This window comes from Stegostoma tigrinum, chromosome 4 (genome assembly GCF_030684315.1).
Source record: "Stegostoma tigrinum isolate sSteTig4 chromosome 4, sSteTig4.hap1, whole genome shotgun sequence".
Lineage (NCBI taxonomy): Eukaryota > Metazoa > Chordata > Chondrichthyes > Orectolobiformes > Stegostomatidae > Stegostoma > Stegostoma tigrinum.
The window spans coordinates 15,177,596-15,195,976 of record NC_081357.1 but is presented as its reverse complement, the minus strand read 5'-3'; the positions used below and the strand labels follow the sequence as shown (position 1 = coordinate 15,195,976).

The 18,381-nt window shown below is 44.8% G+C and overlaps 1 protein-coding gene across 6 annotated transcripts in view; it reads right to left on the bottom strand.

Moving 5' to 3' along the window:
• Window positions 1-18,381, bottom strand: part of daam2 (dishevelled associated activator of morphogenesis 2) — a 323,197-nt gene that overhangs the window by 107,261 nt on the left and 197,555 nt on the right. For 4 of the 6 annotated variants that reach the window (XM_059645172.1, XM_059645173.1, XM_059645171.1 and 1 more), the window contains exons 6-11: window positions 17,485-17,818; window positions 11,619-11,729; window positions 9,900-10,003; window positions 8,949-9,099; window positions 5,176-5,293; window positions 1,244-1,382 (exon numbers count right to left, since the gene is read on the bottom strand). In XM_059645172.1, coding sequence (XP_059501155.1) covers window positions 1,244-1,382; window positions 5,176-5,293; window positions 8,949-9,099; window positions 9,900-10,003; window positions 11,619-11,729; window positions 17,485-17,818 — 957 coding nt within the window. The remainder of the gene's footprint in view (window positions 1-1,243; window positions 1,383-5,175; window positions 5,294-8,948; window positions 9,100-9,899; window positions 10,004-11,618; window positions 11,730-17,484; window positions 17,819-18,381) is intronic. The other 2 variants (XM_059645175.1, XM_059645176.1) reach the window with 1 other exon arrangement.

The window sequence follows — 18,381 nt, the reverse complement described above, 5'->3', positions numbered from 1 at the left end:
TTGCAAGAGGAATTTATTACAAAGGTAGGGAGGTTATATTTCAATTGTACAGGGCACTGGTGAGAAATGTCTGGAGTACTGTGTACACAACTGGTCACCTTATTTAGTGAGAGATGGAAATGTGTGGGAGGTAGTCCGCAAGAGATTTGCTACAGTGAGCAAACTGTCTTTGAGAGAAGGTTGGACAGGCTGGGCTTGTCTTCACTGGGAAATCCTGAGGTGGATGTGGAGAGCATGGTCCCCGTTATGGGACAGTCCAGAACTGGAGGTCACTGTTTAAAAATTGGATGATTGCTCAGTTAAGGCAGTGTTGAGATGATTTTATTTTCTCTCTGAGGGTTGAGAGCCATTGGAACTCTCTTCCTGTAAAAGCAGTGGTATCACAGTGTTTGAACCCTTTTTAACACAATGGTAGATCATCTCACGTTAACCAAGAATTTGCAGATTTATCGGGGCATTTGGGAATGTGAAATTGAGGTTATTATCAACCATGATTTTTTTTGAGTCATGGTTTGAGGACCTGAGGGGCTCTGACTTTTAATTCAGAAGTTTGTACTTACTTATTGGGAGTTGGCACATTTTCCCAGGTGGTGAAATTTAGCACTTTACATTGGTTTCCTCACTCTTTCTGCCTGCTGTCAGCTCTCGCTGAGAATGGAACATCAGGAGGAAGAGGGTTAGGGGGCCAGCCAAAGCAGTAGGACCACTGGAGACAAGCTCTTCCTCATTCTCACACGGGTTGATAATGATGGGTGTTGTGGGCCTTGATGAAGGAGCAAGCAATTCTGTAAAAAAACTGGCAGCAAGCAAGCCGGGAGAGATCAGGGGAGGTGACCAGGTGCGCTGTAATGGAGGAGGGTGGTGCAATCAGCAAGCAAGGTTTCAGGGAGAGAATTCCAGGGTGGTGAGCCTCAGCAACTGAAGGAGCGACGGCGAGCGGTGGAAAGATGGATGATGGAAAAGCCGCAGGAATAGAAGAGGACTGAGTTGTCAGAGGGTTGTAAAAGGAAACTGAAGGGACTGGGGGCAGTGACGCAGGGTAGGAGCTGAAAAAGAGGGGGAGGATTTTTAATCTCTAAATGGTCTTTGGGACCAGGAACTATTGTAGTTTGGCGAACACAGGGGTAAAAGACCCAGAGATCTTCCCGGCTCAATCAATGAACTCTTTTTAATGAGTACCACAGTAATAGAAGAGGGCTAGACACTCGCTCCCCAGTGTGAATGAGTCTCATGCAATGCTCACATCCGAATGATGTTCTTCACATTAAAGTTCTCCAATGGTGCGACGTCAGGATCCTCCCCTTTCTCGTCCTGCAGCACTATCTGTTGCAGTATTCTGTCCAGGAGCTGCCAGTGCTGGCTGTTAGTCCCGTTCCTCTTCCCTGAAGGGGCATTTCAGAATCAAAAGTGCGGTTAGAAATGTTTACCAATGAACACCCTTCGTGGACTGAGACTCAGAAACATTGTGAGCAAGGATCAGTGCAAAGACACGGCGTGGTGAGAGGGCCAAAGAAATGAACTGCGGAGGGAATCAAGAACAATAAATTTACTGCTGTCCAGGGTAGGGGTGATATTAGCAACCAGTTTCTCATTGCAAAAAGTTGTGGAAATTTGAAACTCTGTTTCCCAAAGAGCTAATGAGGCTGATGGAGCCGGGAGAGCCATTTCCCTTCGGAACGAATATCGGAAGAATTTTGTTCGGCATGAGGGCAGTGATTGCAATGAGATCAGCCAGCTTGACCTCATAGAATGCCAGTTCCCTGATTGGGGCTGTTAATCTGGCTCAGTCAGGGAGCCCTGGCTGACACATATGTCAGGGACACTGATCCCCTGAATGCCTGACTCAGTGAGAGGCAGTGCTGTTGTCAAAGGCTGTGCGCTTGTAAGTAAAGGACAGTTGGCGATGGAATGTCAGCCTCTGAAGAGTTATTTTAGCAAGGGTTGAGGTATATGGAATCGACATGGATAAAAAGAATTACGGTGTAGGGAATGGGTTGGTGCGGGGTTGGGGAGAGGTGCAGGGCTTTTAAAAGGGTACTTCCTGCTTCTGTGTTTCACTGAGGCATCCTGTCAGCTCTCTGAGGCTGACCCCTCTTTGATAATCCTCTGTGTGATCAGTGGATCCCAGCCTGACCAACACCCCATTAACCTCTACACTCCACGCGTTATTTGATTCAACAGCCGCAACTGAAATTAAAGGTGGAAAGGGCAGGCGATAGCGGCAGAAAGTGTAACTCGAGGCTAAGGCAGCAGCATTTGATATCCTTGGGCAGAGAAAGTGAGGGCTCAGCCTGCACTTATAGTGAGCAAGGATTTCTATTTGAACGTACATCTGCTGAATACATTTTCCGCTTATTGCAATTGGAAAGTGCACCCCAGGGCATTCCATTGAACAGAGCTTGATGAACAGCGTGTGATTATTCATTTAGCACTCAGACTGAAACGTAAAATAAACAATACTCCGCCTGCAAACGGAGATACATCACACGCGTGGGGGTGGTGGGGGGGAACACTTAACAAATGCGGCTTGCATGAGAATGTTCAATGAGCACCAGCAGGGAGCAGCCTAAATAATCCACGGCAAATCTAGCACCGACCTCCACGGTCTCACCTAGCAATAACATCTATTACATTACCTTCCATGGTAACATGCCTGATATTCCCTCCTCGAAATGGTGGTGAGAGAGATTCACCTGTATCTCTTGATTCTTCAATATCTCCCTTATATTGCAATAAATGGTGGTTTAGGGCTTACAGAATCACCTCGTCTTTCTACCCTAGTGAAGTGACACTCTGGAAGCCGGTTTCCTGTTGATTTTCTGTGTTAAGTCCATTTTAGACCAGCTTTTTTTAGGGCTGCCCTTACTTAAGGGTCAAACAGCCATGCATTATTGAACGGTCAGCCATCAGCACCCCCTTCCCCAGCTGCACCTCTTCCCTCATCCCATCATGCCCGCAACATGATTGTTGGAGACAGACACTGTGGAAGGAGTCCAGCACCTCTGTAACTCAGAGAAAGTCATTGCACGCAGGAACTAAGTGGCAGGAAACCATTTGCTGAAGGTTCACTTGTGCAGAGATGGTTACAGAACGTCAGCACTTTCCCTCTCCTTAAGTCTGAACGCCCAACACTCCATCCATAACTGTGGTAGTCTGTGTCAATAAATCCATCTGTCTCTGCCTCCTAAGTAACAGCTTTCACACAGTGTAAGCAATGCTTCCAATTATGGATCAGATCATAACTAAAGGTCATAAATTTGTGATTGCAAATTAATCCATTGGGGATTTTGGTAGAATCTTTTCAACCAAGGGTCAGTTAAGCTGTGGAAATTGCCAACATATTTCTTCGGTAACAAAAACACAAGTTGCTGGAAAAGCTCAGCGGGCCTGGCAGCATCTGTGAACAAAAAAAATCAGAGTTAACGTTTCGGATTGGGTGAAACTGCTTCAGAAGCTGAAGGATGATGGGAAATGATAGTCTTTATGCAGTTGACAAAGAGTGAGGGTGTCCATATGTATTCCACTATCTCCTCCTGCCGGCCTTTATCAACACCATAAAGATCATCGTCGCCCATCCACCTTCAGTTTCTGAAGAGTTAGATGGGACTCCAAACATTCAATCTGTTTCTCTCTCCACAAGACACCACCAGAGCTGCTGAATATCTCCAGCTGCTTCTGTTTTTATTTAAGACTTCCAACATCCGCAGCATTTTTGCTTTCACTGTCGAAAAGAAGTTCAACAATCCACCAGCTCCAGATTCACCAGTACTGATGCCAGCAATTCATTAAGTGAATTTAACATTCCTAACTACTGCATATTAGCAGGAGATGTGCCTCTGGATTTGTAGTCTTACAATCACAATGCTACTGCAGCCCTGGAGTAAGTGAATTAAGTAGTGTGGGGGCATTTAAAGGGAACCCAACAAAAGTAAAAAGGATCTGTTGATAGCCATAGACGAGGTTGTATGATGGGCTGAATACGTTTTTTCCTACGAAGTTCTATGGGCAAGAAGGACCTCTTAGAATTTATTGAACAGGCCCCACATTGAAGGTTCAATGAATATGGCTGAACCATATCACTCCACAAGGTCCTGAATTCAAAACCTTTATTCTCTTCAGTTGACTGATCTCATTCAAATGAGCATGAAGTGCTTCAGTATCTGTCTATACATCTGTCTATTGCTCTCTACTGCAACCTCTTCTGAGCCTGTATGATCACCTCAATGCCTCTGACTGCATTTGTCAGGCTATCCTCCCATCCCCACCTGGGCTCATAGCTGCCTCCTCACCAATGGAACTCAGACACTGAATATCGACGCCTTCCTCTGAGCCTTCTCAAGACTCTTGTGTTTCACTGGTCATTCTTCCAAGCCGACTTTCCTTCCAAATTTACCGACTGTTTGCCTTCTGTCTACTGGCCGTTTTATTTTTACTCATACGTGGGATGTGCGCCAGAGTTTCTCTTTGACCTGGGTGCCTTGCTGGGTGCTTTTTAGTGGGCAATTAAGAGTAAACCTCATTGCTGTGGGTCTGGAGACATGTGTAGGCCAATCCAGGTAAGGATGGCAGTTTTCCTCCTCTAAAGGACATCAGTGAACCAGATGGGTTTTTACAACAACCATCAATGATTATCTGGTCACCAATACACCAGCGTTCTTTAATTCCCATTTTTAGTTGAATTCAAATTTCACCATCTAATGGGATTCAAATCTACGTCCCTGTAGCATTAACCTACACTCTGGGTTACTAGCCTAATGACATTATCATTATGCCCTCCTCTACTAATTATACTGGAACCTGTCATTCCATTTCAAAGGATGATGTGAAATTTAAAAATAAAACAAGAAGAACTGCAGATGCTGGAAATCAGAAATTGCTGAAGAAACACAACCGGTCTGGCAACGTCTGCGGAGAGAAAGCAGGGTTAACGCCTCAGGTTCCATTCCGAAGAATGGGTCACTGGACCCGAAACGTTGGCTCTGCTTTCCCTCCACAGATGCTGCCAGACCTACGGAGTTTTTGCAGCAATTTCTGCAAAATTCAAACTTCCATTTGACCATTTCTGGAAGATGCTTGATGCCTACGGAGCAAAAGCCTGGCTTCAGTCCACTCCACCTCTATTGTAAGTGGTTAGGATTCAGGAGAGAATGCAGCTCGAATGAGAATTCCACTCACAGGGCATTTGGAGGCAGTGCTGGAGGACAGACACCAAATGTGGGTAGGCTTCCGTATGACTCAGCTTTTTCCGAATCAACTCAAACATCTGGCTTGTGCTCCTGGTGTCAATATGCACCTGGACAATAGAGAGATGAAACTGCGTCTCAGTACATTATAGTGCACGCACAGTTTTAGCACACCTCACACAACTATCAGACGACAAGTATCTTAACAACTGGCACGTAGTATTTTTAACACAGGAACATTATCAAACAAAATCCACGAGTGAGCCACATTAGAAGCGAGTAAATAGTGGTGATGTCAGCAAGGTAACCAAGGGTTTGAACAAAGATAAGTACCGCACAGGAACAGGCCCTTCAGCCCTTCAAGATCAGAGAGGCACATATCACAGTGCATCTTAAAGAAAGGAAACAGCCAGGGAATGGAAATAGATACCAGAGCTAAAACCAGAACAACCAAGAGTACAGCAATTAAAACAGATTCATCAAGAGGCCAAATTTGGAGGACGACAGGTATCAAGGGGAGTGTGCTGCTGGAGGAGATGACGGAGACAGGGAGGGATGGAGCCAAATTAGAAGATACTAGAGTGGGGACTGAGGTCTCGCACTCAAACAAATGGATGAGTTAATCTCAAGGTAATTGTTATAACAAACCATTGTAAAGAATATCATAACGCAAGCTAATGGTTAAAGAAGAATTATCACCACTGCCTACACAGATTAGCTAGGGTTGTGCCATGACCTTGCCAGCAATGCCAGGGTCTTGAGAATTACATCATTTTGATACACCCTCCTGACAAAGCAGAGTTTCTACTTAACTCATAAAGCTGTCAACTGTAAGCTGAACAGTAATTCCTTAAGGGGCACCATGCATTGAGTAAGAAGTTGAGTTGTCACTGAAGTTCAGTGACCAGAGATATTACCACTGAACTGGCATGGACTCTGCAGTAGTTAGGAAGGACTCCGGTTGTTTAGGCTTGTCAATGAGACGGTCTACACAGGCAAAAGAGCAACTTAAATGTGCCTTGGCTGAAACCAGAATTGCAGAGATTGCTGGTTCTTCAGAGTCTTTGAGGAGACAGACTCAGCAAGCCAGCAGACAAATCTTTGTTGAGTGTTACGAAATACAGAACGGAGGTAGGTCAATGGAGTCATGATATAGAAAGGGTAAAGTTGCCATAGGTCGGCTCTCATTGGAGAGAGAGACGGTGATTTAATCTGAGAGCCACCATGCCTCAGGCAAGGGGTGAGGTTGAAAAGGCAGGGCCTTCGTGGTGATCTCAGTTGATGCAGGAATCCAGCCCATGTTGTTGGCAACTGTACATTGTGGACCAGTTGTCCAGTCACTGACCGAACAAACTCTACTTGTGATATAGATAAACCACGTTCGAACTGGTATAGTAGGTACAAGTTCAATGTCCTACTGTGGGGTCCAAGGATCCTGTAGATTTTCAGGTTTTAGTTAGTCTTGGTGCTTACATTTCAAGTGATTGCTAATTGGTGACTTCATTTTGAAGACACATTTGTACAACCAGCTATCTCAAGGAGTAGCATTCCGTTTGAAACTGCGACTTTCTCCATTCTCTAAAAAGCATTTCACTCTTGACTGTCATTTAGAAATAAATACTATGGCCAAGCAGGTTCATCTTGAAGGGGAAATCACAATGTTACAGTTTTTTGAGGAGGTAACAAACAGGATCAATAAAGAGAGATAGTCGATATAATGGATTTGGATTTTTAGGAGGTGTCTGACAACCACACATTGGGTTACTCAATAAGATGGGAGACAAAGTGACTGAGTAGTACATGAGCATAAATAAAGGATTGGCTAACGGAAAGAAGATAAAGTTGGGATAAGGAGGGCATTTTCAGGACGGCAACCTGTACCAAGTGGAATGCCACAGGGATCAGAGCTGGGGTCACAATTATTTAAAATAAATTAATGGTTTGGATGATGAAAGTGAATGTACTGTAGCCACATTTATGGATGACAAAAAAAGGTAGGAAGACAAGTGATGTATACTGTGGGGAAGGTAAGGTTATGCGCTGAGGCAGGAAGAATAGACTGTATAAGACTTTGGTTCGGCCACATTTGGAGTACTGTGTGCAGTTCTGGTCGTCACATTACCAAAAGGATGTGGACGCTTTGGAGAGGGTGCAGAGGAGGTTCACCAGGATGTTGCCTGGTATGGAGGGTGCTGGCTATGAAAAGAGGTTGAGTAGATTAGGATTACTTTCATTAGAAAGACAGAGATTGAAGGGGGAACCTGATTGAGGTCTACAAAATCATGAGGGGTATAGACAGGGTGGACAGCAAGAAGCTTTTTCCCAGAGTGGGGGACTCAATTACTAGGGGTCATGAGTTCAAAGTGAGAGGAGGAAGGTTTAAGGGAGATATGCGTGGAAAGTTCTTTACACAGAGGGTGGTGGGTGCCTGGAACGTTTTGCCAGCGGAGGTGGTAGATGCAGACACAATACTGTCTTTTAAGATATATCTGGACAGGTACATGGATGGGCAGGGAGCAAAGAGACACAGACCCGTTAGAAAATAGATGACAGGTTAGACAGTGGATCTCGATCGACGCAGGCTTGGAGGGCCGAAGGGCCCGTTCCTGTGCTGTAATTTTCTTTGTTCTTTGTTCTTAGAACATATTTAATAAAAGAAAGACTGCAGAAAGCTACAGCACCAAAGGATTTGGGAGACAGATCACAGCAAGTTAGCATACAAGGTAGTGGAGGGTGGAAATGGAACGTTGGCATTTAGTTTAAAGGAAATGAAAGATAAAGATGGGAATGTCTTGCTTAGACAAAGAACTCATCAGACCACAGCTGGATCACTGTGAACAGTTTTGGGTTCCTTATCCAAGGAAAGATACACTACCATTGGAGGCAGACCAGAGAAAGCTCACTAGGTTGATCCTGAGTATGGAGGGAATGTCTTATAAGGAGACGTTGAGTAGATTGAGGATGTACTTGTTGGAGTTTAGAAGAATGAGGGGCACTCTTACTGAAACATACAAGATTCTCAGGGAACTTAACAGAGGAAGTACAGAAAGGGTGTTTCCCCTTGTGGGACCTGAGAACAAAATCTCAGAGCAAGTCAGAAGTCGTATGACACCAGGTTATAGTCCAACCGGTTTATTTAAAATCACAAGCTTTTGGAGCACTGCTCCTTTGTCAGGTGAAGTGCAAATTAAGCATGCCTTGGCTCAAACCAGAATTCCAGAGATTCCTGGTTCTTCTGAGTCTTTGAGGAGATGGATTCAGCAAGAAAGCAGACAAATCTTTGTTGAACAGTGAGGAATGCAGAGCACTGGTACATCAATGGAGTCATGATACAGACGAAGGAGCAGCACCCGGAAAGCTGGTGATTTCAAATGAAGCTGTTGTGCTACGACCTGGTGTCGTGTGACTTCTGACCTTGTACCACCCCTGTCCAACCCCGGCACCTCCACATCATGGCTCTCAGAATAAGGAGTCACACATTTCAGATGCAGTTGAGGAGGAATTTCTTCCCTTAGTAGGTGGTGTGTTTGGGTTGTTATGTGTAATCAGGGCTGGAGGAGACAGAGTTTTATTCAATACGGGAATTGAGGGTCATGGGAAAAGGCAAGGAAGTGAAGTTGAGGATTATCAGATCAGCAACGATCTCATTGGTGGAGCAGACTCAAGGGGCTGAATAGCCTTCCTCAACTCCAAAGTCTAATGGTGTTCTGGTTATAAAATAGGCAGCTGTTAATACAATAATGAAAATGCCGATGTGCTAAGCACCTTATTTTGAAAATCTGTGATGGCAGATGATACTTGACTTGTCACGAGGATCCCCGAATTTACAGATGCAGGATTGTCACTCACCATGTCAAGCCGTTTTGCAAGTTCATTCTCATCCTCATTTCTGACCATCTCAAAGAAGTCCAAGTGCCTGAACACAAAGAAAAAACGCTCAATTGTCAGCACTCTAAATCTATCCTGTCCAACGTTCCTGCTTTTGACCAAAGCCCTGGGCATATTGCTTCTTCAGAGACATGGGTGATGCGACTATTGACTGCAACGAGATAAACAAACTGAAAATAACTCTTTCTTCCCAAACAAGAAGACAGAAATCCTGGAATTCCTCTTCATGAAGAATTGTGCATGATTGGCCAAATGGTCTCCCTCTGCATCCTAGCAGCTGTGACCCTGTCAGAATGTGGTATATACACTCCCTTAAGACAAAGTCAACGTCAGTGTTTAATGGTTATTTATAAAGGGTGAGTTTGGGGGCTTCTTTTTAATTCTTTCATAGGATGTGGACACCACTGACGGTGTCAGAGTTTATTGCCCATTGAGAAGGTGGTGATGGACAGCTTTCTTGAACAGTCCCTTCGGCATGGGTAAACTCACAGTGCCTTTCAGAGAGCACTTATAGTATTTTGACCCAGCGACACTGCAGGAATGGCAATATATTTCCAAGTCAGGATGGTTGCTGGCTTGGAGGGGAACTCGTACAGAGTGGTGTTTCACTGTATCAGCTGCCCTTATCCTTCTCGTTGGTCATGGTCATGGGTTTAGAAGGTGCTGTCTAAGGATCATTGGTAAATTTCCACAGTGCGCAGGTTAGGTACACTGCTACTATTGAGCGCCAGTAGGGAAGGAAGTCAATATTTGTGGATGTGGTGCCAATCAAGCGGGCTGTTTTGTCCTGGATAGCGTCAGGCTTCTTGAGTGTTGTTGGACCATTACCTGTCTAATGTTGCGTTCTCGTGGTTTCGCAATTTATCAATCACGGGTTGGATTCCTAACATGAGAAACTCATATCGGAGGTGCAGTCGGAATTCCAGATTATCCTGCATAGGGAAGTGAAGACATTATTAAACCCTAGTACATCATAGCAGCTCAGCACATTCCTCCACAGTCAACAATAGTTTTTACCCTTCTATCCCTCTGGACAATTTTGTGTTATTCAGGTGCAGGCAGTCAATGTTCTTCTACAGTTTAGTGTGCGGCTCAAAGCCACTTACAATACTCCAGCTTAGATCAAAATCAGTGGCAAAGAAAGTTGAATTTAACTTCCAAGCTGCTGTAGTCTCTGTTTACAATGTGTAGGTTTGCAAAGTCTAGAGAGCACTCTCTCCAACTTCCACACCTTTATTCTGCATCCGTTTATATCTTTCTTTCCCTTTCACTACCATTGACAGCCTCTGTCTTTTGCGTGTGGATCTTCCCTCGTCACCACCACCACCGAAGCGGATTACCTGGTTGTCATCACATTGATGCTTGTGGGACCATGTTAACTGCTTTAACAGGAAGAGATGCTTTGGGAATGTGAATAAATAAATAATAAATCTTAGTCTGACATGGAGTCTCTAGTAGTTTTCAGTATCACTCCATACAGCACTTCATGTCTGTATGTTTCACGGCAAAAATGAGCCGCTATTCCCAAGCCACGTGAAGCGCTTGGTGTAGGTAACATTGTCTGGTGTAAATTACTTTCAAAGTTGAGACTCCCCTCTACAAAGAGTCCCGAAACACATTTAAAAGTGCACCCCGATGATACAGGCCTTAAAAAGTTACTGCTTCTTGAGAAAGCGCAGAGGCTCGTTGCTTGAAAAGAGTCGATGCCCAGACTCCTTTTTCAAAATGTGTAGACCAGGATTGACAAACTTTTGACGCACAATTGGTGGGGAGGGCACAGTTAAATGTCGAACTTGAGCCACAAGGTATCGTTCCAGCTGCTTGTCAGGCAAACCCCACTGTCGACACTGCGATTTTCTGTTTGCATTGATAGTTAGACTCCTTGCTTAATGAGCGGTGAGTTGAGACCCCCTGGTTAGACTGGATTTCAATGTATAGATTTTCTGTTTCAGGTGGCAGTGATACACAAGGCATCACTTTTTAAGGTGGGATAAATGCAGAAAATGTGAAAACGTGTCCACAGGTGTGCAGGGTCTGTGGGGACAGAAACAGTTTCAGCCTTGCAAAGTCCACATAAGAGACTGGCTTGTAATGGTTAACTCTGCCCTTTCTCAGCAGATAATGTCGAGCATTTCTCCGGCCTCCTCGCGTCTTACCGTGATATTTCATTTTAAAACAGTGACAACTTGTGTTCCGAAAAGTGCCCCAGTGGTGAAATATTGAATGTCACTGAATGATCAAAGCTACATTCTTGGGATTTGCTGCCCCCATTGTCTAAGCCATGGAGATTGTGTTTGTTCGCTTGAGGTTCATCACTCAGTCAAGCTTTGAACCATTACTAGCCAGTCAGACAACACAAGCCAGACAGTGTACCATTACGGTACGGAGAGGTGCCTGAAATCTTAACTCCGTTTCGCTCACTCTCTCTCTCTCTCTCTCTCTCTCTCTATCGCTTTCCACAAATGGTGCTGAAGTTCCTGAGGTTTTATAGCATTCTCTGTTTTTACCATCAGTGCAGCATTAGCTGGGAGACTGCCTTCAGCTTACCTCTCCGGCACCAGCATTTAACACAGCATTGATGAAGGACATTATTGCAGTTTTGAGGTGCACTTCATCCCTGTACTTTCCAGTACTTCTGTCCAGCTCATTAAGCAACGTCTAAAACAGAAAGAAAAAGCCTGTGAGCTTACATGTGTTTGAACATCATCCAAAGTTTTTTTGAATCCTTATTCTGTATCTGGGAGCTTCTTCTGCTGCCCATTATGTGCAGGTCCAGCAGAAGCTAAAGCAATAACACAATAAAGCAGATGTTGCTTGCACCAACCTTGATCGCATGTCCTAATATCTCCGTATGTGACCTAGTGGCAAATTTTGATTGATAACATTCCTGCAAAACACTTCAGTGTGCTTCTGTAGATTAAAGTTGTTCAGATTGGCCTCCCTCGTTTCTGCTGACAATTCTACAACTATGATTTTATTGTGGGGGTAAAGGTGCTACACAAATGCAAGTATGCAAATGCATTGCTGCAAATTCCAACCATTCCATTGCAAATTGGGAATGGACTGTAGGCTAGCTCAAGACAAAACAGGCATCAAAGCTGATGGGTTGTCAGAAAAGTCTAAACAGGAAAGGAACTGGTCAATTGTTAATTTGTCTGGTCAACTCCTGTCCCACTAAAACAGATCTACTCACGTCTCAAGCATAAGAACATAAAAGAACATAACTAGGAGCAGAAGTAGGCCATCCGGACCCCCGAGCCTGCCCCGCCATTTAAAAGGATCATGGCTGATCTCTGAGACTCAGCTCCACTTACCCGCCCACTCACTATAACCCTTAATTCTTTTACTGTTCAAAAATTTATCTAGCCTTGCCTTAAAAACATTCAGTGAGGTAGCTTCAACTGCTTCACTGGGCAGGGAATTCCACTGATTCACAACCCTCTGGGTGAAGAAGTTCGTCCTCACCTCAGTCCTACATCTGCTTCCCTTTATTTTGAGGCAATGCCCCCTAGTCCTAGTTTCACCTGCTGGCGGAAACAACCTCCCTGTCTCCACCTTATCTGTTCCCTCATAATCTTATATGTTTCTATAAGATCTCCCCTCATTCTTCTGAATTCTAATGAGTATAATCCCAGCCTACTCAGTCTCTCCTCATAATCCAACCATTTCAACTCTGGAATCAACCGAGTGAATCTCCTCTGCACCCCCCGCAGTGCTAGTATATCTCTTCTCAAGTAAGGAGACCAAAACTGCACACAGTACTCCAGGTGTGGCCTCACCAGGACCCTATACAGCTGCAGCATAGCCTCCCTGTTTTTAAACTCCATCCCTCTAGCAACGGCAGACAAAATTCCATTTGCCTTTTTAATTACCTGCTGCACCTGCAATCCTACTTTGAGCGATTCATGCACAAGGACACCCAAGTCCCTTTGCACAGCAGCGTGCTACAATATCTTAACATTTAAAATATAGTCCATTTTGCTGTTATTCCTACCAAAATGGATGACCTCACACTTATCAACATTGTACTCCATCTGCCAGACCTTTGCCCACTCACTTAGACTATCTACATCCCTCTGCAGACTTTCAGTGTCTTCTGCACACTTTGCTCTACCACTCACGTTAATGCCATCTGCAAACGTTGACACATCACACTTAGTCTCCAACTCCAAATCATCTATGTAAATTGTAAACCATTGCAGTCCCAACACTGATCCCTGAGGCACACTACTAGCCACTGACCGCCAACCAGAAAAACACCCATTTACCCCTACTCTTTGTTTTCTACTGGTCAAACAATCTTCTGTCCATGCCAATGCATTACGTATAATGCTGTGCAACTTTATCTTATGTAGCAGCCTTTGGTGTGGCACCCTGTCAAATGCCCACTGGAAATCCAGATACACTACATCCACAGGTTCCCCATTGTCTACCATGCAAGTAATGTCCTCAAAGAATTCCACCAAATTAGTTAAACAAGACCTACACTTCATGAACCCATGCTGGCTGTTCCTAATGGGGCAATTTATATACAGATGTCTTGCTATTTCTTCCTTAATGACAGATTCAAGCATTTTTCCCACTACCAAAGTTCAGCTAACTGGCCTATTATTAGATAATAAAGTGTACAGCTGAATGAACACAGCAGGCCAGGCAGCATTAGTGAAGCAGGATGCTGCTTGGCCTGCTGTGTTCATCCAGCTCTACATTTTGTTATCTCAGATTCTCCAGCATCTGCAGTCCCTACTATCTCTGGCCTATACTTACATGCATTTTGTCTACTTCCTTTTTTAAACAGTGGCGTCACATTGGCTGTTTTCCAATCTGCGGGAACCACCTCAGAGTCCAGTGAATTCTGGGAAATAATTACTGGTGCGTTTGCTATTTCCCCCATCACCACTTTTAGTACCCTGGGATGCATTTCATCAGGGCCAGGAGACTTGTTTACCTTTAGCCCCATTAGCTTGCCCAGCACTGCCTCCTTAGTGCTAATGATAGTTTCTAGGTCCTCACCTGCTATAACCTTCTTGCCATTAGTTTTCAGCATGTTATTTGTGTCTTCCACTGTGAAGACCGACACAAAATAATTGTTTAATGTCTCGGCTATTTCCTCATTCCCAGTTATTACATTGGCCTTCCCATCCTCTAAAGGACCAATGTTTACCTTCGCCAGTCTTTTATGATGTACATATTTATAGGAAGTTCTGCTGCCTGTTTTTTTTAATCTGAGATGGTTTACTCTCATAATCTATCTTACTTTTCTTTATAACTTTTTTTGTGGCTTTCTGTTGGCCTTTAAAGATTTCCCAGTCTATTAAGCACGAACATACATATTTATAAAATCCCAAACTGAAAGAAGAAGCTTTCTTCCTGATGGATAATCCCTTTGACATCACTGTCTCATGATAATAAACAAGTGGTTTGGCCAAATTGCCAGGATTTCTGCCTCTATAGCAAAGTGAGAAGAATTCAAGCTTCACTGTAATTGGGTATCGAACAGTCATGCCCCATTTTTTAAATGAGATATTGAACCGAAGTCCTGTCTGTCTGTACCCATCAGTCAGGAGGACAGTGAGACCCTTCCCAAGTAGAGAGTTTACCTGAATTCCTCACTTAAAACAGATGAAATTGACATTTTCACTTCTTTGTATGATGCAGTTGTGCTTAAAATGACAGACATGTTCACCTGCACATGTTGCAGTCGATGATAGCTGTGACTCAATGGTTCAGCCTTCGAGGCAGTAGGATGACAGAAGAAATGTTTAGCCATCTTTCAGGGAAGACATTTAACACAAGTCCTGCCTGGGCACGCGTAAGAGATAAGCGACTTTATTTTGGCAAGTGCTCTCCCCCTGTGCTCTGAGGTGTCTCCCAGTTAAATGGATCATCTAGGTATCATCAAATGCATTGTCCCTGGGTCCCTTTTGCAAAACTGACTGCTTCCTTCCCTGTATCGCAATCCTGTCGACAGTTCACAAACTGCACTAAGGTTGTAAAATGCTACGGGACACCCTGTGACACACACATTACCTGAGCTCAACTTAGAGTGGAACAAAAATCTCAGAGCTGAGGGAGAGATGATCCAGTGAGTGCAGACAGTTTCAACAGAACAGACAGTTGTAACATCACAGGGTCTTGAGAGGATAGGTTTGAATGGAATAGACTTAGGTGAAGTGAGATTCGTGTGAAGACAGTACCAAGTGTGTAAACCATAAGTGAAGAAGCATCTAACAAGCCAGGGTATGTTGGGAAGAGATCGTTCCAGAGTGATCTGGTGATGCCAGTATAAGTGAAGCAGGGTGATTTGGCAGGTCATGATTTATGGGCAGAACACCACCAATTTATCTCTCGCTCTCTGATGACAGTGTCAGACTACAGCGAGATTAGTATTTTATATCCCAAAGCGCACTGTTGTTTTCTGCAGGAAATATCCTGTGCAGGGAGTCAGTAACTTTGAAAGAAGGGGGAGGAAACAAAATGATGGGAAAAAGCTGGCAGGTTAATGAACAGGTTGGCCCCATGGGATCCTTCTTAACAGCTCCCTCCTAGTTGAACCCATTTGCAGATTTCTGCAGACTGTATTTTGCATTGCTTTTCAGCAGTGCTCTCTCCAACATTCACATCTCAAGCAACATCACACTGGCCACAGGGTGCATCAGGATGTGCTCAGATTATGAAAAGCACTTTGTAAATGAAACTCTTGCCGTCTCTTGTTAACCTCAGGAGGTGGTGAGGGCCTTCCCTCCTTCACCTGGTGGGTGTTGTTTCTCAATCGGAGAGACGGTGAAAGTAATGGGGGTTTTATTTTGTTTTCCTTCCCAGTCTCGCCTCACCACTGCTCTGAGGGTACAGATGTGGTGAATATGAGGTGCCACCTCTTACTGGGCTAAACATGGTGTTGCCTCCAGCACTGGCCTCCAATACTATGTGATTGGGTGCACTAAATGGTTTCGTGTGCCTGCATGTGACAGTAGTGGGTAACCCTCCTGCATCAGCATTCCTTGTAAAACCAAAGTAGGACCCTCCCTACCAAAACTTACGGTTGTCCCAGCACTTTCTGGCTGACAGTTGTCACAGCCAGGGGCCACGGCTCAAACGCTGAATCCAAGAGGATGTGCTTTTACAATAGGATCCATTTTAGCGCCTCTCCCTGGTTTAATTACATCTATGAGTAAAAGCCCATCCTGAACAGGTTCTGAGAATTGGCCAAAAATAGACCAGTCGACATTTGGAATGGGGAGACAGGCAGAGCATTAGTTCACTGTTTGGGATGCAGTGACTTCACTTCAATGCGACAGTTGCTGTGTTAGAGAGTCTGACCTGATAGAAACAATGCCAGCCCTCTGCCTGATGTCAGAGTTGGGAGTCTGTAAACGCAGCGAGCTTTTTTCCAATACAGCCTTCATGACAAATACAAATTTTCACCAGGTTCATGTTTCTCCCTCCACATTGTACAAATCTTTATGGGGAACATTTGAAAATTCCTTAAATTGGGATAAGATCAAAATCCACCCCTTTGTTGTGCGTTGACTAGTGCATCTGACCCAATGGTCAAGGAAAGGGAATAGGAAGAGACAAAAACAGTTACAATTTCAACTCAATATCAAATGCAGATTGGACAGGATTTGGCTGTGATGCACCACTCAGTCAAATATCTTGCTCTTTAGGTGTCATTTCAACCTTTGACAATAGTATAAACAGGGCAACGCCAGATTGGTTACACAGTTCTTCTGATATTTGTTGCTGGCATGCAATGGTCTTTGTCATTGGGATGTAAGTGCAGGTCAACACGAGACATGGGCTAGGTCATGATTTATGGGCAACCAAATCACTCCCAGGTATCCATTACTCCATACCATCAATCATTTGAACCCTTCAATTAGAATCCAGTCTGTAATTCACTCTCAGGTTTCCACTATAACATATATCAACCATCTGAACCCCTTCATTAGATTCCAGTCTGTAGCTCACTTTCAGGTATCCATTCTTCTATATATCAACCACCTGACCTTCTCAATTCAATTCCAGTCTGTATTATAGAATCCCAACAGCATGAAAAGAGACCAGCTGGCTCATCAAGTCCGCACCAAACCTCTGAGGAGCATCCCACCCAAACCCAGACGCAATCTAATCCCCTTCACCCTGCACTTCCCATGGCTAATCCACCCAGCTTGCACATCTTTGGACTGTGGGAGGAAACCAGAGCATCCGAAGGAAACCCGCGCAGACACAGGCAGAATGTGCAAACTCCACACAGACAGTGGCCCGCGGCTAGAGTTGAGCCTGGGCGCCTGGCCCTGTGAGGCAGCATTGGTAACCATTGAGCCAAGGTGCCGCCCCTGAATGTAATCTCAAAGATATATAACTGTCTGAACTTTGGACACTTATTGTCCTTGAGGAAGCCCTGCCTTACCTGGAAGCGAGTCCTCTCTGCTGCATAAACCTGGTAGTGCAACATTGCCTGCAGTATTTTCTTGTGTCCTCCAGACACCAGACAAACTGCGCCCAGGATCTCCAGCACGGCAATCTTGGTCTTGATGTTCTCCGTCCTGAGGCTGTGCGAAATGATGTTGATGCTCTCTGGGTGAACCAGCACGTGCGCCCGGCCTTGGGAATTGTTCATCAGAGCCTTGATGCACCCTATAACGGATGTGTGAATGCGGCTCTCTGACGTGTCGTAGTCCATGCTTCGGAGGAAGTTCAACAGGCATGTAAGCCCATCCAGTTCGATGAATCGCATTACAAACCTGTGGGGTCAAAGAGCCACACGGTTAATGCACTGTGCCCCCCCACCCTCCGCCCTGCTTTCCATCTGTCACCACCCCACCTCCCCCACTGCGCCCACCCACCCCCACCTTTGGGGTACAGTCGGGTCAGCACAAGAGACGTTTCCTTAGGCACAAGCTGCTCTAACCAGAACCAGCAGTCCACTGTTGTACTTTAGAGGTAGCAATGGCCATCTCCAGCCTTCCCTACCTCCAAGTCTTTGGGCGAGGTTCTGAGGAAGGGTCAATGGCCCAAAACATTAGCTCTGCTTTTTCCTTCACAGATCATGCCAGACCTGCTGGGCTTTTCCAGCAACTTTGTTGTTGTTCCTCGAGCTTTGTTGATTCCAGGCGGGATATTGTCAAAGCCCAGATTTGGAGGGATGAGTTAGCCCCCCAACCACTTTCTTCACCCACACCAACAAGCTGAACCACAAAGGACCCCCTTTCACTGCTAGATGTTTTTCTCCCAAACCATATGAATTTATGCCTTATTTTTGAAGAGGAGCAAATTTAACTAGACTTTCATGAATTATCAAACAGGT